A 24,400-nucleotide genomic window follows, 5' to 3' on the forward strand; every position below is an offset into this window, starting at 1 on the left:
ACTTCTTTATTCTAGACATATTCATTTTAATGTAAAGCTAAATTATTTCAGTGGGATATTGCCCCATTAAAACTTTGTTCTGCTGCTTCAGAGCAAAATGACTATCTACTTAAATCTGTTACCACTTTAAATGTGTTTAGGATTGCAGTGCCATCCTAAAGCTAAGCTATATCCCTCAAAATCCATTGAAGTCAGTCTCCTTAAATTAAAATGGCATTGTCAGCCTATCAGCTCCAGTAATCCTTGTAAGAAGTTAATGTTGAATGCTGTGAAAATATTTCTGAAGTATAAAATGTAATACTGTCAGTGTGCTCTGGATTCCTCTGTATCTTCAGTTAAAATGTGTCCCATAAGATGTCAATTTGAATAAGAAACTTTACCTTGTATGTTACTATATTTTACAAAAAAAAACAAACCATGCCATTGGGACAAGTTTTCAGACAAAGGACTGCATTTCTAAAATTTTAACTCGCTGTGCTTTTTGCTATGCCGCAATTTTTGAAAAAAAACAAAACACAGCGTTGAGTTATTCATCAATCCCCAACAGGGCAGTGAGGTAATTTTAATTGCAAATTCATTGAGTACTGCCCTGACTATTGACAGCATGAAGCTCTGTAGTTTCTCCTGTTGTTATTATCTTTTTAAATAAACCAAAGAAAGCAGATGTGTTCATAGAGAGGCCAGAGTTTTTAAGTGTGTTGAGTGCCCCTTTGGGATGTGGTGCAAAAGATCAAGACTCACTACTATTCCTGTTATGCTCACACCAACAATTAGCTCAAAAAGACTAGATGGGAAAGTAAAACACAGAAGTTAACTTGAGATTGCCTTTGGGAAAGTACAAAAACCTATTACATCTGGATGGTCTCTAGAAGATTGTTTTTGTCCTCTTGGCAACTGGCAATAAAAGAAATAGGAAAGGAACTTGAATCACGGGAATCAAGTCACTCTTTCACCTTGCTAGTCACGCCTGCTATTTGCAAGCATCCCGTAAACACACTTTGTTGTCTCTGTAAAAGGGCTCGGAAGTGGAATATTGACTCCTGTTTTATGATTCTGAACAATAAGGCATTTGGGCATCAGCACCTGGGTAGATAAATCTTCACCAGTCCACAAAGAAAAAAAATTCTCCAGCCACCAGGATTATTGGTCTGAAACTATGCCTTCGGTCTGAAATTATGCCAGAATGATGACCACAATCAAACAAGATGTGTCACTGAGGGAATTCATTACTATTTTGACATCAGGCAAATGTGGCATCTGAAGGCCGCCTCAAGAGAATGTGTAAACATAACACATAACAAAGATGGCAGTTCAAGCCTAGGCTGCCACACTGCCTTTTAGGAAGCTTGTAAACTAAATTCTAATGGAAACATACAGATAGCTTCCAGACACATAATACAGGCCCACCAAATTTGTAAGCAGCTTTCTTGAGGCATGCTTGAGAGTAGCATCCCTGCACTTATATTTGAATCAAATACATGTTCATTTTTTTCTTTTTTTAAGCTGTGTACTTTTATTCATATGTTCAAGAAGAAGGATCCTTAGGAGCTAACCAGAGGCCTGTTTCCCAACCTGTGGCCATCTTCATTGCTGTTGGCAACTGTCTACTTTCTGTCACTTTTTAATGTCAACATGATTTAGGCTTTTCAGCCTTTGATTGGGAATCGCCAGAAACAGTAGGGGAATGGAGGCTTCTAAGGGCATATTTAGCATGGAGGTTTAAAATTTTCTAGATTATTATGTCACTTCTTGTTCCAAAACAGGAATTTTTAGAGTCTTTTGTTGTCACTTCTGGTTGCAAAATAGGAACTATCATCTTTGTGTTTTAGAGATTCAAAAATTCCTAGAGGATTGTGACATCATCTTAGGCTCGGAGCAAGAAGAAGAAGAAGAAGAAGAAGAAGAAGAAGAAGAAGAAGAAGAGTTGGTTCTTATATGCCACTTTTCCCTACCCGAAGGAGGCTCAAAGCGGCTTACAGTCGCCTTCCCATTCCTCTCCCCACAACAGACACCCTGTGGGTTGGGTGAGGCTGAGAGAGCCCTGATATCACTGCCCAGTCAGAACAGTTTTATCAGTGCTGTGGCGAGCCCAAGGTCACCCAGCTGGTTGCATGTGGGGGAGCGCAGAATCGAACCCAGCATGCCAGATTAGAAGTCCACACTCCTAACCACTACACCAAACTGGCTCTCAAAGAACATTTGATTTTTGGGGGGGGGGGTAATGAATACATTACATGAATACAATGAAAACGCTAGAGGGCGTCACCCCAAGGGTCAGACATGACTCGGTTCTTGCACAGGGGATACCTTTACCTTTACCTTTAATGAATATATGGGTGATCAGACATCAATATTTATTTTCTCAGGTTTACTTCACCATGATTTTATACCCACTCCACTTTGCAGTTTTTGTTTCTGTTTTTAAAGCAGGACTTTTCAGCCCTGCTAACTGCTAACTCTGTTCTAACCAACTGCATAAAGAACTCACATTTGGAAGATTCATGACAGGATTAACACCCCTTTTATCTTAATTCCTTGTTGTTTCAAACAGAGAATTCACACTTGAAAAACTTGTGACAGATTTCGCACTAACTTGAATGATGATTGGAGAGGCAGGACAAATGATTGATGGGGCCTGGCATCTTTTTGTGCCCTTGTGGCTTCAGCCTGCATTGTTTCCTGTTCCAAAATAGAAAATTATATTCTGGCTTTGATTGACTGTTTCCCCCCTTACTTTCCCACAGCTCCATTGAGCAAGGTTGGAGAATGGGGAGGTCGTCAGGAGATTCTAACAATTATATATACATTCAAGGGCAATCACGAGGAGTAAAGAGGGCAATTGATCTGAGCCTTAAGTTCCGTGGCCTCAAAAAAAAGGGTAGAAAAGCAATTGTTCAAATTAATAATTATTTTTGTCATTTATAGTCTGCCTTTCTCACACATAGGCTCGAGAAGTGGGCTAAACAGAATAACATGAAGTTCAATAGGGACAAATGTAAAGTTCTGGATTTAGGTAGGAAAAACCAAATACACCAATATAGAATGGGGAAGACTTGTCTTGACAGTAGCAAGTGCGAAAAGGATCTAGGAGTCTTAGTAGACCATACATTGAACATGAGTCAACAGTGTGACTCAGTGGCTAAAAAGGCAAATGGGATTTTGGGCTGTATCAAACGGAGTATCGTGTCCAGATCACGGGAGGTCTGGTTCGGCCTCACTTGTAGTACTGTGTTCAGTTTTGGGCACCCCAGTTGAGGGATGTAGACAAACTGGAGCATGTCCAGAGGAGGGCAACAAAGATGGTGAGGGAGACCAAGACATATGAAAAAGGTTGGAGGAGCTTGGTCTGTTTAGTCTAGAGAGGAGACGACTGAGAGGGGGTTTGATGACCATCTTCAAATATTTAAAAAGGTGCCATATAGAACAGTGGTCTCCACCCTTTTTATCACCGGGGACCAGTCAACGCTTGACAATTTTACTGAGGCCCAAGGGGGGGCGGGTAGTCTTTTGCTGAGGGATATTGGCACCGCCGCCTGAGCCTCTGCTCCGCTTGCTTTCCTGTCGGCACCCCTAACTTCCCGCTGCCCACTGGGGGGCGCTGCCAACAGCAGCTGCATAGTGCCACGCCGAGGGGGAGACCCAGCCATGGCAGCCGCTGGAGAGCACCAAAGGTGAGCCAGCAGTAGAGTGGCAGGGCAGCCCCCAAGGCAGCAGCCGGGGAGGAGGACGAGGAGGAGCCGCAGCCGGGGTTGGGGACCGGGGGTTGGGGACCACTGATATACAGGATGGAGCAGACTTGTTCTCTCTTGCCCCGGAGGGACGGACCAGAACCAATGGGATGAAATTAATGCAAAAGAGATTCCATATAAACATCCAGTGGAAGTTCCTGACAGAGTGGTTTCTCAGTGGAACAGGCTTCCTCGGGAGATGGTAGGTTCTCCATCTTTGAATATTTTTAAACAGAGGCTGGAAAGCCATCTGATGGAGAGGCTGATACTGTGAAGGCTTAAGTGGTTAGCAGATTACAGTGGATGAGCAATAGGGTTGTGGGTGTCCTAGATAGTGCAGGGGATTGGACTAGATGATCCATGAGATTCCTTCCAACTCTATTATTCTATGATTCAGAGGCTCAATGCAGATATTATGATTTTTAATGACTACATGAAGTAGCCCAAGATTTTCTGGACCTCTGAGAATGCCTGACTAGAAATATATGCACATATACATCCTGTAGAAGCTGAAATAATGCTGGCAGTCCTCTTCTCAAGCTTATAAAGCAGCAAGCATAATTAGGGATGCTGTCCTCCAGCTGGGACCTAGAATAATAGAATCATAGAATCATAGAGTTGGAAGGGGCCATACAGGCCATCTATTCCAACACCCTGCTCAACACAGGATCAGCCCAAAGCATCCTAAAGCATCCAAGAAAAGTGTGTATCTTTGCTTGAAGACTGCCAGTGAGGGGGAGCTCACCACCTCCTTAGGCAGCCTATTCCACTGCTGAACTACTCTGTCTGTGAAATTTTCCCCCCTGTTATATAGTCTATATCGTTGTAGTTTAAACCCATTACTGCGCATCCTTTCCTCTGCAGCCAACGCAAACAGCATTCTGCCCTCCTCCAAGTGACAACCTTTCAAATACTTAAAGAGGGCTATCATGTCCCCTCTCAACCTCCTTTTCTCCAGGCTGAACATTCCCAAGTCCCTCAACCTATCTTCATAGGGCTTGGTCCCTTGGCCCCAGATCATCCTCGTCGCTCTCCTCTGTACCTTTTCAATTTTATCCACGTCCTTCTTGAAATGAGGCCTCCAGAACTGCACACAGTACTCCAGGTGTGGTCTGACCAGTGCTGTATACAATGGGACTATGACATCTTGTGATTTTGATGTGATGCCCCTGTTGATACAGCCCAAAATGGCATTTGCCTTTTTTACTGCTGCATCACACTGCCTGCTCATGTTTAGCTTACAATCCACAAGTACCTCATGGTCTCGTTCGCACACAGTGTTGCCTAGAAGCATATCCCCCATCCAGTAGGTATGCTTTTCATTTTTCTGACCCAGATGCAGAACTCTTACACTTATCTTTATTAAATTGCATCTTGTTCTCATTTGCCCATGTTTCCATTGTGTTCAGATCTCGTTGAACTCTGTCTCTATCTTCTGGAGTATTTGCCAGTCTTCCCAATTTGGTGTCATCTGCAATCTGGATCTAATGGATCCTACCCTCACACCCTGGGAGGAGAGCACTCAGAAGAAACTAGACACAAAACGCCTGGTGATAGAGATGATTCCTAGAGACGTGATTCCTTTGGGTTACCAATCTGAAGGTGGGGCCTGGAGTTCTCCCAGACTTATTTCCAGAGCATAGAGATCAATTCCTCTGGAGAAAATGGCAACTTCAAAGAATGGACTCTATGCTATAACAGAGTCCAAGAGAAACTGATGTCCCTCCCCAGATCACTAGGAATTTCCCAAGCCAGTGTTGCTTACCCTGCTTGTATACTTTACTGTATTGTGTTTCGCAGTACAGTTTTGAGATGATTGTCAACTTTCAGGACCTGTGATCAGCATAGTTCATAAATATTATAAATAAAAACAAAACCCAGGAAGAAATCAGATTGCTATAGATAAATCAGACTGGCTGTTCAGATATTCCCCTGTTCAGGGGAAATTAATTGAATGCCTTTGATTTCTCTATTTCCTCTTTACCTTTCACTTATATATTTAAAAAGGGAATAATGCTTTTATGTCTCTTCTGAAATTCAATAAGATGAACATTAATACCAGTTCTGACTCTTCAAACACAATGACAGAAACTACCAGCATGGGTTTAAAAAAAAGAATTGTCTAATTTCCATTGCTTTTTTAATGGATCATGATTTGTTCATTTCAATAAAGCTTTCCTTTTAATCTAGTGGAAAGTATTTTGCGTGAAGGTCTGCAGTTAAGTGACAAGGCTGACAAATATATCTATATTCAAGAATGTAGGTGGGAGAAAAATGCAAAAATCTGCTGAAAAATATGAAACCTAAAACAAAACAAAAAAAACCAAAAACAAAATGAAAAGGTTTTAAAAACCCAACATTGACAAAATGATTGCCCTTGGCTTTAACAAGTGGATTCCCTTAGTGGTTGTTACCAGGCAACCATAGTGTTCCAGATTTAATTCTGTCAATAAAAGATACGGGGAGGGGACAGAGAACTCTCCAGAACTACTTTGGAGGAGCTCATTGAAAGAGGACTCATTGTGGACTGGTCTGGCTAGGACTGCCAACTCCAGGATGGGAGATTCTGGGATATTCTGTGGTAGAGTGGCAGTGTTTGTGGAGGGAGAAGCCTCAGCTGAATATTATACCATAGCTGATCCTCAAAAGCAGCCATTTTCCTCAGGGTGACAGATCCCTGTCATATATAGTTGTCATTCTTAGAGATAGCCAAGCCACATTTGTAGGTTGGCAATCCTAGACCTGACAGCACCTGGGTTACTTGATGCAGCTTGATTTGTATAACTTAGCTAAGCCTGGCTGCTTGCTGTTGTACAACAGCAGCCACCCTATGAATGCAAGCATAATATAGTAGTTAGAGCTTCAAGGTACAAAAAGGTACAGGTTCAAAACTCAACCTTGCTCTAGTAGTTCACTGGGTGATTTGGGGCCAGTCACACACATACTTTCAGGATGGTTATGGGTATTTCAAAGGAGGAAAGGAGAATAATGTAAGTGGCTCTAGTCCCCACTACGGAGCAAGGAGGGGCATAAATTAAACAAGTAATATAGCTGTGCATGGGAAGTGGAGACCAGCTCAGGATGGGGATGGGCTGGCACCAACATCGTGTGGTTGTATGGTTTAGCCCTACTGCCATATGAGCACCAGCCCGTGGTTTTTTTCTGCCTATGCAGAATCAGTAAGATAAAAAGAAGGAGAGAATGAGGCAGGGAATGGGGAAAGAAAATGGGGGTTGCCAGCAGGACAGAAAGTGATGGTGATACAGGGGAAAGTGAGGTGCCCCCTATGCATTCTTGAAGGTTCCCAACCATGCAAATGGGCCTACACCATAGCCAATACCAGAAAGGTGGGCCATATTTTTTGGAACTACTAGAGGCTGGTAGGGGATAGAATAGAAATCTTAAGAAAGCATTTTGCTAGGCTAATTGTTGGACCGGGAAGAAGATAGGGTTGCTAATACTGGCTTAGGAAATACCTGAAGATATGAGGGGTGGTGCTGGGCATGGTTGGAGTTGGAGAAGGAACTTCAGAAGTGTATAATGGCATAAAATCTACCCTCCAAAACAGCCTCCAGTAGAATTAGGGTTGCTAATCTTGAATTGGTAGCTGGAGATCAAGCCAAAATTACAACTGATCTCCAGATTACATAGATTAGATCTCTTAGAGAAAATGGCTGCTTTAGAGGGTGAACTCTATTGCATTATACCCTGTTGAGGTCACTTCCTGCCTCAAACATCACCTCCCAAAACCCATTTACCAAATCTCCAGAAATTTCCTAATCAGAAGCTGCCTAGGTGGGAAGAAACCAGAAAAAAGGGAGACACTATGGGTGCTTTCAGGAAAGGGAAAGATTATATAATGGGGGAGGGAGAAGTGAGCTGCTTGCAGGTTCCCTCTTGTAACTATTTTTAAAGGGTGTAATGCCCAATTTAAATAAGACCAAATGTCTTTATTCCCTTTTTATGTTTTATTAAAATGAAATCATAAAAAATGAATAATTCTAATTGTAGATGTTAATTTTTAGTTCCCTAAAGCAGTGGTCCGCAACCTTTATTAGGCTGCGGACCGGTGGGGGGGAGGGCGATCCGGCTGTCGCGCATGTGCGGCAGGTCCGCACATGTGTGTTTGCGCAATGTGCGTCCGCAAACACGCATGTGCAGACCTGTCGCGCACGCGCGTTTTGCACCATGTGTGGCCACAAACGCACATGCGCGGATCTGCGCACATGCATGTTTGCGGCCACGCACAGCGCAAACGCGCATGCGCGGACCTGCAGCGCATGCACGTTTGCACTGGCAGCCGTGCTTCCCGCTCCCCTCCGAAAAAAGAAGCTTCCCGGGCCGCAAGCTTGCGGCCTGGGAAGTTTCTCACTGTGGGGGTGGGTGGGGAGAGGGAGCCGCGGCCTGGTGGTTGGGGACCACCGCCCTAAAGCACAAAAAATAGTGTTAAAATGCAAGTACATATTATAGTCACTTGATGGCTCTTTTTCCCATGGAAAAGCTCCTTAGCTAATAGACTACTGTCTGTTGTGGCCCTACCACACATTCACCTGCTGTATAGGAGATGCCAACAGGAAACATCCTTTCCCAGTTACTACTGTAGTGGGCAAACTCTTGGGCTAGTCCGTGAAGGGTGGGTGGGCCAACCTTAACAACAAATGTGTGGGAGTAGTAGTAGTTTTCCTGTAAGTCTACAAGCTGCCCTCTTCCTGTTGGCTGGAGACTTTCCAGCCCTTGCCAGTCCTGCATTATGTCTCCTTTCAAAATAGAGGGCCAGAGTAAAATGTTCCACAGTACTAATGCTGTGAATCTTCCTCAAAATCATACAGTTGGAGGGGACCTCCAGATTGTTCCACTTTTCGAGGGACATCCGGGGATACCTGGCAAATTGTACTTATGTTGAAATTAAATCTTATATATTACAATACTATTTTTGCGTTCTATGAGTTCTATGAAATTTTTAATCAAGACCCCCCCCCCCCGGTCAATGCTGTCCTGCTTTACCAGTGTTAAAATCTGGTCACCTTACTCCAGCGTCATCTAGTCCAATCCCCTGCACAATGCAGGAACTCACAACTACCTGCCCACCTACAGTGGCCCCAATTTCAAGCCCAAATGATCCCCTACACAGTAAAAAAACTCCAGCCTGGCCTGGAGGAAATTCACCTACCATCCCACAGCGGTGATCATCAATTCCCTGGATATGCAAGGAAGGGCCACAAGAGACAAATACCGGCACACTCTTCTTCAGTAATATCAGGATTCTCTCAGCTTCATGCATCTCACAGGGTGTCTGCTGTGGGAAGAGAAGAAGAAGAGTTGGTTCTTATATGCTGCTGTTCTCTAACCGAAGGAGGCTCAAAGTGGCTTACAGTCGCCTTCCCATTCCTCTCCCCACAACAGACACCCTGTGAGGTGGGTGAGGCTGAGAGAGAATAGTGTTCCTTCACTGGTCTACCTGGCACCATTGAAGCTGGACCCTGCCCTGGAACCAGTCACTTTCCCCACCCTTAATCTGTGGGTTTTTAGGTGTGTTTTGTTTGTTTGACAGTTCGTATGTTTTCCTTCCCCCTGTGGCTCACCAGTGGCTAATTGGCTGTAATCAATCAATCTATGGCTGTAGTTTACTTGCTGTATCCCACCTCACTTCTTGCCCCAGATCTGCAAGCGCTTTAGAAATTATTTCTTGGTGTCTAGGGGTTGTTGGCTGCCTTGTTTCTTCATTTTAGAGAACACCATATAGAATGACATACGTTTCCTTCGTGTCATCAATTAAAAACTTTACTTTTTTTTCTTTTACAGTAAAAAAGGCAATTGAGCTGAAATCAAGAGGAGTGAAGATGCTTCCTAACAAAGACAGCAACCACAAAAATTCTGTCTGTAAGTTATTTTTTAAAAAGAACTCTTACTATCTGAGCAATTTTTATTCCTATTTGATAGTAAATTCTTTATTTTGACTGAACTGAACCTTTGATGTTAATTTTGGGGTTATTTCATTTTGATAGGACTAATAAATGTCTTTGGGAGGTTCCAGGTGTGTTTCTGAAACTAAGAAGTAAATGGGTAAATTGAGCTGGTTTCCTGGAGATGCAGAATAGGATTCTTCTAAATAAATAAATAAATAATAAATAAATAAATAAATAAATAAATGGTAAATAGAAACTCTTATGGGGATATGAGATGGAGAGAGAGAGAGAGAGAGAGAGAGAGAGAGAATGTGAATGAAACTGTTAAAGCATTTAGAACTAGGACATGAAATAATTTGGCATCGATTGTGTTTCATCTGGCAGTACTTTCCCCTTGCTCTCTTCTAGAATGGAAGAAATTAATCTGTATGTTATTTTTTTAGATTTTATTTTCCATTTTCCTACAGTGTTTCTATCTCTGGCTCTGCTTTGTTAGTCAGTAAGCTTTCAATATTCTGTGAAATAATTGCATGCATCCTACTACTCCCCTGAGCGAGGTGTGAATCCATTCTCCAACTTAATTGCAATAGAAGAGCCATTTTAGGGGAAGGTTTTTGTAGGCTGTAGAAACTTCCTCCATTGTTTTTTTAAAAACAATGATCTATTATTTTGTGAGAATTGGAAGTAAATGTTGGTAGTCTTGTGCTTGCCCCCCCTTTTTTATTTAAAAAGAGTTGCATAGGCATTTCTTCTTACTTGAAAAAAAAAGTTCAAAGGATTTTAAAAAGATTAAATAGCTGAAATATTGCTCTGGGGATTTGACAAGGGAGGAATAAGTGAAGCAGTCATTTCACTGGTACTATCCAAATAGGCATCTTCAGGAACTACTCTCATATCTGCAAATAATGTTCCCAGCTTCAGTAAAAATGGATGCTAAAGAAATCCTCACATTCTTGGACTTGAACTTGGATATGGCAAGTGGGAACTCTCTGAGTTCCACAGTGCTTGCAAGACAGAGCTCTTCCGCCAAGTGTTTGGTTGAGGTTAGGTGGTAGTCCCAGGGTTTTAGATCGTGTCCCCCCCTAAGGTTCCTGGGCATGCTATTAGACTGTGCCCTGAGCTGTTTGGTGATCTACCCCCTGTTACTACCATCTCCAACATTGACAACTGGCACGGTATCTAGACCGACTCCAGTGGTTCACTGTGGGGATAAGAGTTTTAATCTAATTTAATTTTTACCACCATCTATAGAGTTATGGGGTCATAGTTTTAGCTGCGGCAATTGTTTTTTAAGGATTTTTCTGTTATTGTTCATGGTTTTATGGAACTGGATTTTTTAAGTTATGTGACTGTGAACCACCGGGCGCAAGCTTGCTGGAAGCAATGGTATATAAATCCAATAAATAAATACAGAAATAATAAGTAGAATGAATGAATGAATGAATGAATGAATGAATGAATGAATGAATGAATGAATGAATGAATGAATATTGATGTGGTTTACTCATTGGGCGTCATAACTATCAGTTAGGCTTGCTACCTTCAAGGTGGTGCTTGGAGTTCTTTCAGAATGACCAATGTCCACAGTACCAAAATCAGTGCCCAGAAGGAAAAAGGCAGCTCCAGAGGGTGAAGTCTGTGGTGTACTAGAGTAGCTATGAAGGGTAGATGCCACAAGAATTCTATTTCTCCTATTGAGGCAATGATATAAAATATTTACAATACATCCATCCATACATACATATGCACAAACACATTTAATGTGTACTTAATATTAGAACTTCCCTGCCTTAATTTTACTATGTTATATCGTTTTTTTGTTGGCTTTTCCCTTCTGCTTATTTATCCTCCCTCCAGTTAAATGTTTAAATAAAAACACTTTTAAAAATGATTTATCTAAATATAAAAGTCACATATTTACTATAATCAGCAAACCTCATTTGGGAAACAGAGAAATATCTTAAATGTTCTGATTTGTATGCAGTATGTTTACTTTGGCAGTGCTGATGTTCTGTTTAGCCTTAGAGATGGAGAAAATTGAGTTATTTTTAAGGTGATGTTTTTTGCCATGCAGAGTCAAAGAACAAATGGCTTTACAGATTCAATATTGATCTCCTGTAACACATTTAGATGAATTGATGGCACATGCTGCGTTACTCAGCAGCTGAAGCCAAAACAGCTAATTCTCAGGCAGGATAACCCTGCTGATTCAGTGTTGGATGCAAGACAGAAATATGTGAAAAGTGGACATTATTTTTCTATTACCCATTTGGGCAAAATAATTAATAATATGACATACAGAGATATAAGATAACTTGCTCTTTATTGGACATTTGACTTTGAAACTTATTAGTTTCTCTGCCTAGAAGTATGTATTATTCTCCATAATGCATATTTCTGTTTTTCTCTCCACAAGGGTCTTGATGTTTAGTGCAAGCTTCTAATGGTGCATTGGCACTTATAGTGCCTTCCTTGCACCCAATGACAACTTCTTGCAATTTCAAGGCAATTTAGATGTATTTTTGTAAATCTGTCCCTCCCATTCCAAAGTCATATTCTATGGTAGCATATTTAAAGCTTTAATATGATAGCAGTAAAATATTGCAAGTAAGTCAGAAAAGAATAACAGTTGTGTTTTATTTTTCTACTCGGAATGGTGTAAACACTTAAGCAGTGACCATATGCGGCATGGTAATTATGTGTTACAGAAACCCTAAAACTTTACTAGGGCTCAAGAATGCCACTTAGAACATCTGAGATCTCAGAGCCTTGGGATTTACAACAAAATAATGCAGCCATTTCCATTCCACGTTAGACTATACTGTTTGTTTATCTATTTATTTATTACGTTTATATACCACCCTCCCCTAAGGCTCAGGGCGGTTCAAATAGAACAAAAACAAAGAACAGTACATTGAATTCCATGACTATATCAAATTAAGGTGACAGTAACATGAATAGTAATAAATAGAAAATAACATTCTAACAATAAACAGTCTGAAAGACCGATGGTTAGTCAGCATATGGAGGTTTGGGGGCCTAGTCAACATTGTTTAACTTCGGTTGACCTCAACCAAATGTCTGGCAGAGGAGCTCCCTTTTGCAAGTCCTGTAGAACTGTTTTATGCGGAACTGTGTAACCTAATCTTTTCTTGTACAAAGGAGAAGCTGATTTTGGCCAGACCATCTATTTATCATGGAAGTTCAAGGCTTTTACTAGATGTTTAAGGGGTGGGACTATTGTTTACTTATTTTTTCATTAATAACTGTAGATTCTGACATCAGAGATAGGGATTTGCATGGGATTGGCAAAATCAGTTTGCCACTCTTAAGCCAATTCTGCGTGGGCAGAAAAGGCCGGTAGCACAGTCATGTGGCAGCAGGGCTAATCCCCAGTTCCATATGACATCACCACTGGGGTGGGCATCTTCTGGGCTTCACACACTTTATGTCACCGTTGGCCTGGGTTAAGGGAACACAGATAGTTTCTGAGTTTCCTTAGCTGCCCTGGAAGCCAACTGGGCCTCTCCAGCGGCAATCCCATTTAGATGGAAAGGCCCAATGGCCTGGAGGGGCCTGAAAAGTGTCCATTAGGTTCCACTGCACTTCACAGCGCAGCAGGGGCTGATCGAGGCATTTTTTTTTGTTTTTTGCAAGAAAGTGGAATTGCTTTCTCACACAATCCTACCTTCTTGAAAAAGGCCTCCCCTCCCCCCCCCCCGCAGCAGAACCTTTCCACCTTGGCTGTGTGCACCAAAGGAGCAGATCTGGTGCTGAAATGTGTCCCCTGTGGAGACATAGAAAGCTGCAGAGCACATAGCTACGCAGCTATGCACTACCAGCAGCTTGGCTGCCACTGTGCGGAATTAACCTTAAAGAAGTAGGTTGCTTAAATCTAACTCCACTGACCATAAATATTTAGGATTCTTTCTTGTGTTCAGTCTTCAGTAGCAGGGTCCATGGGAGGTTAAATAGAGTTTAGAGAATCCTTCAAAATCTTGTTACTGCAAGGAACTCTGTACAAACTATGAGGAATCTTCTACAGACTAAGTAATATGTATGTCGATGACTTAGATCAACTCTATTGCTTTGAAGTTGAAAGTCTAACCAACCACACCTTTTCCTTCCCCCCTCTTCTTTTATAATGAACTTTTTGAATTCATTTACAATCTATTTCTCTGGAATATTAATTTCCTTCCTACGTACTGGATTGTTCAGGTGCTATGTAGTTTGTTGGAAGGTAGTATGTAGAGCTTGCACCTGGCCACTTTAGTATTGTGTTTAGTATTGTGTTCAATGCAGTTTTGAAATAAATCAGAGACCTGGTGACTGGGATTGGGACATCTTTTCTTCCATTTGCCTCCTTTCTATAGCCCTACATTTTTCTGAAATAAGTTCCAATTGCACATGGAGGAGACAATTCTCGAATAGTGTAAATCTCATTCAAATCTTCTGTTAAGTTTTCTCATATCTGATCTGTAGTAGACGAATATACATAAGCTTTCATGATTAAACCATAAAATAATGTATTCAGTTGTGGATGCCAGGATGCCAACAAATGCCAGTTGTGGATCAAGTCTTTAGTTTTTTGCTCTCCGTCAAACATAAATTTGCATAATTTTTAAATTATTATTTTGCTTTTAAAATATATAATCCATAATATATAATATAATATATAATATTAATAATATACAATCCATTTTAATGTTATTAAATAAATTGTACAGAACAATATTCAATTTGGAAGACAGATTACTCACATTCATTTCCAGCTAACAGGGAACAGTAAAAATACATTACTCTATGATGGAATTTTAAAACATAATTATCTAATTAAATGTGTATAATTCTTGAACTTGGAGATTTACACAGAAGGCAAAGGATCCTGAAAAACAATCAATAGGAGTTAACTTTGCAGTGAATGCATTTCAGCTTGTTTCACTTGAGTCGTCATAATTTACTTGGTGGAGCCTAATTGCCTTTACCATCATTCCTAATGAGCATTTCTACATTATATGTTCAAACCTCTGAACCCTCAATGTATACTACAGCTTTTCCCCAAAGACCTTGGAAATAGTAGTCTGTGGATCTTTTTCGATAGACACAGTGTTATCAAACTACGATTCCCAGGATCCATTTACTGGCTTGAGACATGACTCCCTCTATTATTATTCTATTTCATGTTAAAGCACATCACTCATTACTATCTCTTTTATTGGGAACTTTGTATTCCATATTGAGGAAGCCTTTGCCAGTGGGGGGGCGGGAGCAAGAACATTAAACTTCACAGTTGCATGAAGCTTTAATGAAAGAAGGATAATTATCCTGATCTACTTTGTTCCATCATAAAAATGATAACAATACGGCTTCCCAAGTATTAAAATATTTTTGTATTCTAAACAATGAGACACATCCCTATATAACAATATTAAGCATCACTATTTTATTAAATTGCAGAAATTGCTTCATAAATCTGATTAGTAAATTATACTTGTTGCTGCAAAATAAGCTTCTGTCACTGCAGGAGCTAAAATATCCTTCAAAGTGTTGTGCAGAAATTTAGCTGTGAAGTTATCAATTTTATAAATGCATGTGTGAAGAAATCACCACTTGCAGCTTGTAACAAAACCAAAGCATGTGTGTAGCTATCATTAAAACATCATTGTCTTCTGCATAGATAATTTCTTTAACAATCAAAAGACACACACTTTATTTATGTACAAAACTGAAGGAATTGTAGAAAGACAGAGTGGGGAAGGGGACTTTGATTAGTATTTTAAAAAACTTAAAATTGCTGGATATAATTAGGCACTCACAAAGTTGTGTGACACAATGTGTGCCTCTGTGCTGATAGGATAATATGCTGTTCTGCTTTGCTCTGCTCTGCTCTGCTCTCTCTATATAGATATATAACTGCTTAAAACTCTATATATCTTAAAACTCTAAGAGCCGGCGGCTGCGCTCGGTGGCTGGTGAGGAAGCTGCGGAGCTGCCTCGGCTGGGGAGGAAGGAAAGGGAGAAGAGGGGAGGGGCAAGGAGGCCTTCCCCCAGGCCGCGCAGCACACCCGCGGCCTCACTGAGGCTGGGGGTGTGCTGCACAGCCCGGGGGAAGGCCACATGGGTGACTATGGGGAGGGGGCGAGCAGGCCTTCCCCCAGGTTGCACAGCACACGGCTGTGCTTCGCGGCCCAGGGGGAAGCCACTGGGGGGAGGCCTTTCAAAGCCTGTTCTAACAAACAGGGTTTGAATATAGTGTATATATATAAATCTTTTTCAAAACATTTCTTCAGACAGTGGAAAACATTTTTCAGTACAGAAAATGGCAGATGCATGTTGGTTTGACAGTTTTGTTGCGTTATTGCCCATTGATGTTACCATGCATGCACAACACAAACAAAATTAAAAATGAAGAATGGCATGATGGAAGTCCTTATGAAATCCCAAAGCAATGAAGAAGTGAATGCAGCAAACTGAAACCTGAAGCAAAAGCACAACTCTTGTATGACTAGGTCCAAATTGAATAATCAGTGGAGGGTTCAACTCTACATGTACTGCAGAAATGGTCGAAATTACATCGCATTGCATATGAGATCAACAGTCTTTTTATATGTTCCTCCCATTTCCTGAAGGAGCAGCAGCAACTAGAGCAGGTTGCTATTAGGAGTGCTGCCATTTGAAAAACAGGAGTTCTCTCATGATCACCGGAGACCTGGAAATCCAAATGACTCATCTCTCTTTTGCTGCCATTATTCGATGTATCATTATAAATGCAGTCCTAATCAGAACTTTCCCTTCTAAGCCCATTAACTTCATGGATTTAGGGCTAAACTAGATATTACGGCAGCCATGTGTCAAAGCAAAACCATTTTATAGACAAATTATCTATTAAAATGCAGTCCTAATAAAGCCTGTGGTGTAATGTGAACAAGGGGACATTTCCCACACATACACTTTTTCAAGCATCAGAACCGCTATGAGGTGAGATAAATGCTATGACTATCTAAGTCTAAACAATTTATCATATGGTCTCTTTAAAGTCTACATTATTTCTGCTATTCAAAATCAGGCCTATACAATAAAATGAATTCAGAGCAATTTTTACCCATGCCCCTTCACATTTAGCCCCTTTCAATTCAGGAAGGAGGCAGTCAGTTTAAGTTAGTAAGAAGGGGAACCTGGAGAAGAGGAGTTACACAATGAAATCTTGGTTCTACAAAAGGAAGATGTCTTGTGCTGTATACAAGGACAAATATTGATTGTCAGCCTTTTCCCTGGCTCTGAGAAATGGAATAAAAGGGTTATAAAAGTTAACTTTTTCAATGATTCAGTTTTTGGGGCAGGCCCCCCTTATGTCTTTGCTTGCCCATTATGTCCTGAGCCAACCCACCTGCCCAGTCACATAATTGAGGTGACACTGCTTGCTGGCATTCATGGGTGGCACCAATACTCACCCCCACAACAGTTGCAAAACCAACCCCAGGGTGGAAAGGAGGTCTGTAATTGATCTGCCCTGCCTCCTTGCCCAACCCTTGAGCAACAGAAAGCACAGGCATCAATATGGAGATAGCAGTGGAACAAAGGGAGAAGGGGGAAATCCCTTGCATTGACTTTGATGCTTTCAGGAAGTGGCTTGCTTACCACCAGACCCAACTAATGGATCTTATGTTCAAGTACCAGGAGGAATCCCAGAATGCCCTGATGCTATGGTTCCAGCAGTCCAACTCAGTGCTTGCAGCTCCGACCAGCAGGGGTGAAGAGGGGGTGGAACAGAGACAGCTGCCCTGTCTGCTGCCATTAGCTTTGACAAAGCTGCCTCCGGAATACAATATCAAAGCATTTTTAGAGGCCTTCAAATGTACCACCGAGGTAGGACGGTGGCCATGAGACAAGTGGCCCTATATATTAGGACCCTATTTGGTGGGGGAGGCTAAGGCTACACTTAAGGCCCTAGACCGGGCCAGTGTCTCATCATATACAACCCTGAAAGCAGTCATACTGGCTTTGGTCTGGAGGGCAGAACCTGTGGAAACCCTGGGACTGGGAGAGAGGTAGCGACACCCATGTTTCCCCCCAGTGCTGCTGAGGGCCTGTGTCATACGTGTGGACAGTAGGGACACTTCTGGAAGGAGTGTCTCCTGATGGTATGCGACTTGCAGTGGGGGGAGACCTTGCAAGCCTGGCAACACCTACGAAACCCACAGTGCTGCTGGTGGTACTCCAAATTGGTAAGTGGGCCTGCACCACTCTTTTAGACAGCAGTTCTATCCCTATGATTAGAACAGCTTTGGCACCCATGGGATGCAACTTGTGGGTGTGGGTTGTATGCTTCCATGGGCATGGGGAACTGAGTCCGGTGTTGCAGCTTGAGGGACAGTATTTGGGTGACCAGCACACCTTGGACCTAGCTCAGGTGCAGACTTTATCGTATAACGTCCTCCTCAGGAATGACATATCTGGGTTTGGCTGCTTCCTACGGAGGGCCCTGGCATCTGCGGAGCAGGAACAAGCCTGTTTAGTTAGTGTGGAAAATGACCTTGGAGAAAGTAAGTTCACAGGAGGCACAGCCAGGCCCATGCAACAGAGAAGTCAATCTCTCAGGTAGTCTTGGTGGCAGTGAGTCCCAGGAGGCTCTGGAAGGCGAGGTTATGTAGCTCCCTGGTTGCAACCCTATGGGGGCCTGAGAACCCGACTTCAAAGACACATGGGTGGAATATTTTGATTTTGTGGAAGCTCAGCAGCAGGACCTGTCGTTGGAGGATTACTGGCAGGTGGTGGCAGTATGTGAAGGGAAAGTAAAAGACTGCAGGCATCCAAGGGTGGTGCTTACACGAGAGATGTGGTATTGCCTCCAGATGAACTGCAGCCGGGAGCAGTGACTGTTTCTGGTAACAGTGGGGTATAGAATGGAGGTACTAGAAAGTGCCCATAACCACCAATTGTCAATTGCCTGGTCTGTAATGGTGGCTACTGCCAAAACTCCATTCTGTGTCTTAGAGACCATGCTTTCTCAATAAGGTTTTTGTGAAACCCTGGGGTTTCTTGATAGCCCTGAATCATAGAATTGGAAGAGATTTCTAGGGTAATGTAGTCCAACCCCCCTGCACAATGCAGGAACTACCCACCCACCCACAGTGACCCCAATTTCATGTTCAAGTGATCCTGTCCAGAATCCACCCTGGCCTGTGGAAGTTATATGGGGATATATAGGCGAAACAGACAATTATATTTCTCCTATGTTTTTGTGAACTATAACTGAATTTGAGGGGACTGATTGGCTGTTTTGGCAAAGAATTATCACATGGCTGTATTTGGATGTGTGACACAGTTGACTAATTTAACAGAATTAATTTTTGCTTTATATTCTCACTGTCATGATGGTAGTTCATAGTCTGAGGAAGAGTGCACTTGAAAACTCATGCCTTGAATAAATCTTTGTTGGTCAAAGATGCTACTGGACTCACTTTTATTTAGTTTTTTTTAAGTGAGCTAGATCTTGAGTATATGGATCTTGAATTATTCCAGATTCCATATTTAAGTTTACACACACACACAAAATTGAAAATCTGAAATCAGAATATTTCCTGTAGTGTTCTTGAAAAATTGGTAAAAGTCTTAGCTGGTTTCCTTCCTTCCTTCCTTCCTTCCTTCCTTCCTTTCTTCCTTCCTTCCTTCCTTCCTTCCTTCCTTCCTTCCTTCCTTCCTTCCTTCCTTCCTTCCTTCCTTCCTTCCTTCCTTCCTTCCTTCCTTCCTTCCAGCAAAGTGGAGGGGGGAATCAGGAGACACAATTCTGCAAAATGCTCTCTCATTTCTTTCATCTACTTACTTAACAAGAAAAGTTTGTCACTTCAGTTTCCTTTAACTTAATTATTAAGCTGAATACTTAGGGGAAAATGTGTGGTCTCGTAACTGCCATTAACTATAGATTAGTTATTTAATTCTGCAAGCTTAAATGGACTCCGGGGAATGGTAGAGGACATGAAGGCCTGGAGGATCATTGTCCATGGGGTCACAATGGGTCGGACATGACTTTGCACCTAACAACAACAACAAAAGTTATTTAATTCAGTCTCCTTCCTTTTTATCTAGGCAGTCCTTCTGTTCCTTAATGTGTCACAGAAACTGTGCCATAAGTCTTCTTTGCCTTCACAATGGCTTCTTGTCCTCACACCATGGGCAGGATGCTGTAGGCTGCAAAAAGAAACTATAAGAATTTGTAACTGATGATGTTGAAGGATTCTAACCTGATATTGCATTCCTCTAACTGAGGTCACAGAACTCCATAGATAACCAAATCATCACCCCTGTCCCAAGGTTTGTGTTTTGTTACACAGGAGACATTCTTTACTAGTGAAACCTATTATCTGTCAGCATTTTAAAAACTTTCTCAGCGTGTCCCAATTTTTCTCTTTCACAGACCTGGATGACGATGTTATGGATATGTTCCGTAAGAACCATGCATACATATATGGGACAAATTACTTGTTATAAACACACATTCAGGCACCCAAATGATCCCAAAGAGTTTTATTTTATTTAAAAGAACAATCTTATCTATTTTGTGCCTCTTAATAGTTATGAAACAGCCTTGGGGGACAAACAGTCTGGCCTCTCCAGGGCCAATCAGGGTGCAGCCAGTTCTTATGAATGGCCTTGGAAGCTAGTTTACTAATAACTGTGAACTGGAATTTAGGAAGGGCCAGAGAGGAGAGGCCATTCTTGACTCAAGTTAAAATGTGAAATCCTAACCTTATGCAGCCAGTTTGGTGTCGTGGTTAGGAGTGCGGAATTATAATCTGGCATGCCGCGTTCAATTCTGCACTCCCCCACATGCAGCCAGCTGGGTGACCTTGGGCTCATCACGGCACTGATAAAGCTGTTCAGACCGAGCAGTGATATCAGGGCTCTCTCAGCCTCACCCACCTCACAGGGTGTCTGTTGTTGAGAGAGGAAAGGGAAGGTGAATGTAAGCCGCTTTGAGTCTCCTTTGGGTAGAGAAAAGCACCATATAAGAACCAACTCTTCTTCTTTTTCTACGTTTTACACAACGTCATCTGCATCCAGCATCCCAGCAGCAAACTGGCAGCTATTCCTCCATTGTAAAGCGATAGTCAGGGAATCCCAAAAAGTGGATTCACCCAGTCATCTAGCGCTAGTGGGATATATGCATAACCAATGTGGCCAAAGCGGTGCGATCTCTGTCTCCAGTGCCCGCCCTTGATCGCGTCTTCCTCTCCCTTCTCCCACGGAGGCGTATTTTCATTTATCTTTTTTTCTGAAGCTCTTCCCCTTGCCTTGCAGTCTGCTATATCCCTGTTGGTGGGCTTGTTTTTAGACAGCCCAGAGGAGAATGAATGGTGCAAACACAGCAGCTGGGGTGGTACAATGAGTGAGTAGCAAGCTTGGAGCTAGAGGAGAAGGAGAGCGAGTGAAAGAAGGGAGTGGGCTGTCTAGGCTGGAGCAAGAGCGGCTGTGGGCAGCGAGCGTGCTGCTGCTACTTTAAGCGGCTGCTGTTGCTTTAAGAATGTGTGAGAGAAAGCAGCGCTGAAGCTCGGAAGGGGTCTCCTATTGCAGCCATGCTGAATCGGAGGCGCTGATTAATTCTCCCAGCTTGCTGGCCCCAGCTCCGTGCGAAGGATGGAAGGACTGGGAGCCCGAGGGGTGCATGAGGAGTTCAAGCTCCCCTCCGGCCGCTCACAATGAGTGAAGACATGTTTGTGTTGACTGCAAAGTGTGTGTGCGAAGTGTTTGTGCTGCTGGGGTGGCTTGAAGAGTGCCTCTGTGTTTGGTGGAGGGGATGGTAGGGTAGTCCGAGTTTACCGCTGGCAATGGAGACAGCTTGGCCGAATTAATTAGAATCCTGTTGAAGTTAACTGTCACCTCCCCGGCCACCCGGGTTATTTCTGACATCCCTGTCTGTGGCTGCACCCCCCCCCCTCCAGCCCCCTGCTCCCGAGGAGGCTGTCATGCTGGCCTCCTGTCTCTGTGTATAATGCTGGCTCTGTGCAGATTTTCAAGGGCTCCTTCACCAGGGGAACCCCATTCTCATAACTTCTGCAGATTGCCCCTCTACTGCCTGTTTCCTATGGCCTGTGCTTCAAAGTCTCTCCCTCCTTCCTTCCATTTCCCTCTCTTTCTTAAAACATACTGCTTGCAGAAACGAATACATGTTAAATCGCCAATGCAAAGCAACAAACTTTTCCCCACCAGTTAACACACAAAACATGCCTCTCTACACTCCCCCCCTCCAATGATTATATGCATAGGCATAGCAATGGAGAAGTTTTACTTTAAAAAAAAAGATTGCTTTCCCCTTAAAACTTGGAGAAAGCTTATTAGCTGGCTGCCATGATTGACAGGCAGGGGGATACTCACTGGTATTGCGAGTCCCTCTCTGCAGCCATTTTATTCAGCCATGCAGAGTGCCAGGAAGCGAGAGAAAGCGGGAGGTGAGCGAGGGGGTTAGAAATGGCGAGGGTGCGTTTTTTAATAGCGTTAAGCAATTTTGGTTGCTTAATGCTAAATTTTTAGAAGTGCAGAATGGCCCCTTCTCCAATCTTATAGACCTCTGAAACCACTATTCCCCACACAGATTCCCCAGTATTTTTAGAAATATGCATCTGTAACCCTGGAAGGCAAAAGGCAGTTCTGTTTCTGTGCTCAAAATCTCAGTTTAGTCCAAAATTCTGATCAGAAAAGGTCATGTTTCCATACAGCATATAGTTCAATGCTAAGTCTTCAGACCTTAAAATAACATAAAGTTATAACGTTTTGACCCTTTATACTCTGTGCATTCATGTCCCATTGCACTTGATACATCTGTCACTGTGTTTATATGTTTCACAGAATGGCAACAGAAACTTCTCTCAACTATAAAATCAGAGTCCAGTCGCACCTTTATGACCAACAATGATTTATTCCGGGCGTGAGCTTTCGAGTGCAAGCACTCTTCCTCAGACTGAGCACTCAAAAGCTGATGCCTTAATAAATCTTTGTTGGTCTTAAAGGTGCTACTGGACTCTGATTTTATTGTGCTACTTCAGATCAACACTGCTATTCATTTGAATCTTCTCTCAACTTGTATTTTGGCTTGCTGTTCATTCTTCTTCGTTAGGAAGCCTTTTCTTAGAAATCCGTTTAATAAGACCTTTCTGCAAACCCCGTTCAAAGGAATGCCATAAGATTTTGCAGACATTCAGGAATGTGGAAACAGTGTCTCTTAATTAAAACAGAGTAACTTTATTCATGAGAAACAAGGAGCAGAACACAAGACCTGGGTCCTTCATAGGAATCCTCTCCACAGCTAATCCAGTTATGAGGAAAAATTGGGCTGGAACCGCACCACATTCTTGGACCCTGAAACTGATTAAAGACATGAAACAGACTGCTGAACATTACAAATGGATTTCTTGCACTGTCCACATTCCATTTTATCAGCCTTAGGTGTTCATCGTCCCATAGTATTGTATCCTCGGTGAACAACAGCATCCTAACAAGTGTGTGAGTGGCGTGTTGTTTATTTTGTTCTAGTGATGTGGCATTTATTTCTTTAGTGTGCTTTGATTTAATTTGCCTGTCAAGATCTTATTTTTAATTTAACATTTTGGATATGTTGAGAAGGCTTTGTGAGTGATTACTCTCAGCCATGGCGTTTTATTATCATTCTAGTGTCCAGCACAGTCCAAACCTACATAATTATTTTGTGGCGTCTTTTGTGCCAGTGGATAGAGAGAAAAAAAACCCTCTGGATCATTCTTTTAGGGAACAATGCAATTAAAATAACTGGAATATTACAAATACTGTCAAACGGCAGATAAAATATACACATTACTGCTTACTAATGAAAATCCACCTGAAATTGATAAGAATCTGCTTGTCACTGGTATTTTTTCACCCTGACATAATAATTAATTTTTGTAGGAACAAAAATTATTGAACAGTAAAGTTGCTAAACTATGGACAAAAGTGTTAATGAAGATTTAAGTGTGGCTTGCTGCTCTTTAGAATGCCATGTAGATGAATGGTTTCACACCGGTTGCCTATAACAGCTTTATCAGTACAGGTAATAACATTGTATCTGTTGGGAAAGGAGAATTAGATTCCTCATGAAAAAATCATGGAAGACACATCCACAGTAGCTTGGTAATAGAAATCGGGGCCAATGTCCAGTATTTCAAAGACCCATAAAGGATGACCAAGGAAATAAATCTCTTGTATTATTATGCTTATGCCTCTTGCTTACAACCAGCACCTTTCATCCCTCAACCTCCTGCCGAGTTGCATGAAATATTCACACCCTGATCACGAGGAATGTTGCAGCCTGATAGAAAGTGTTGCTGTGAAATATAGGCTGTGAAATATAGGAAGTTGGGTCACTGGCTTTTCCTTAAATGGATGTGCTTCTTTATAATAAAGATGTCAGAACCTAAGGAGTGCTGTAAGAGGAGGTGGGGGGAAGAGAAGGTAGCTTTACATAATTTTGTTCTTTGGTTTAATTTAATCCCAAATAGCCGTTCACGCTGTTGGACCTGTCTCAAGAGTACCTGTGATTTGAAAGAGGTCCAATTTGAGATGTCCTGTTCATTTAGACATGTATAGGGTGCTCAATCATAGTCTATACCAGGGGTAATCAACCTGTGGTCCTCCAGATGTTCATGGACTACAATTCCCATGAGCCCCATGATTTTTTTCTGGAGCATCTCACCTTGTTGATTGTATTGTCATACTTTGGCTTTGAGTCCCAGTGAGAAAGCTGAAATATAAATGGAT

General features: G+C 42.1%; 1 protein-coding gene across 3 annotated transcripts in view; it reads left to right on the top strand.

The window, feature by feature from the left end:
* The window catches only part of CSMD1 (CUB and Sushi multiple domains 1), a 1,334,105-nt gene that overhangs the window by 892,704 nt on the left and 417,001 nt on the right, over positions 1-24,400 (top strand). For all 3 annotated transcript variants that reach the window (XM_077309265.1, XM_077309276.1, XM_077309285.1), the window contains one exon: positions 9,531-9,608. In XM_077309265.1, coding sequence (XP_077165380.1) covers positions 9,531-9,608 — 78 coding nt within the window. The remainder of the gene's footprint in view (positions 1-9,530; positions 9,609-24,400) is intronic.

The sequence above is a fragment of the Paroedura picta genome, chromosome 1 (assembly GCF_049243985.1).
Source record: "Paroedura picta isolate Pp20150507F chromosome 1, Ppicta_v3.0, whole genome shotgun sequence".
NCBI classification, from domain to species: Eukaryota; Metazoa; Chordata; class Lepidosauria; order Squamata; family Gekkonidae; genus Paroedura; species Paroedura picta.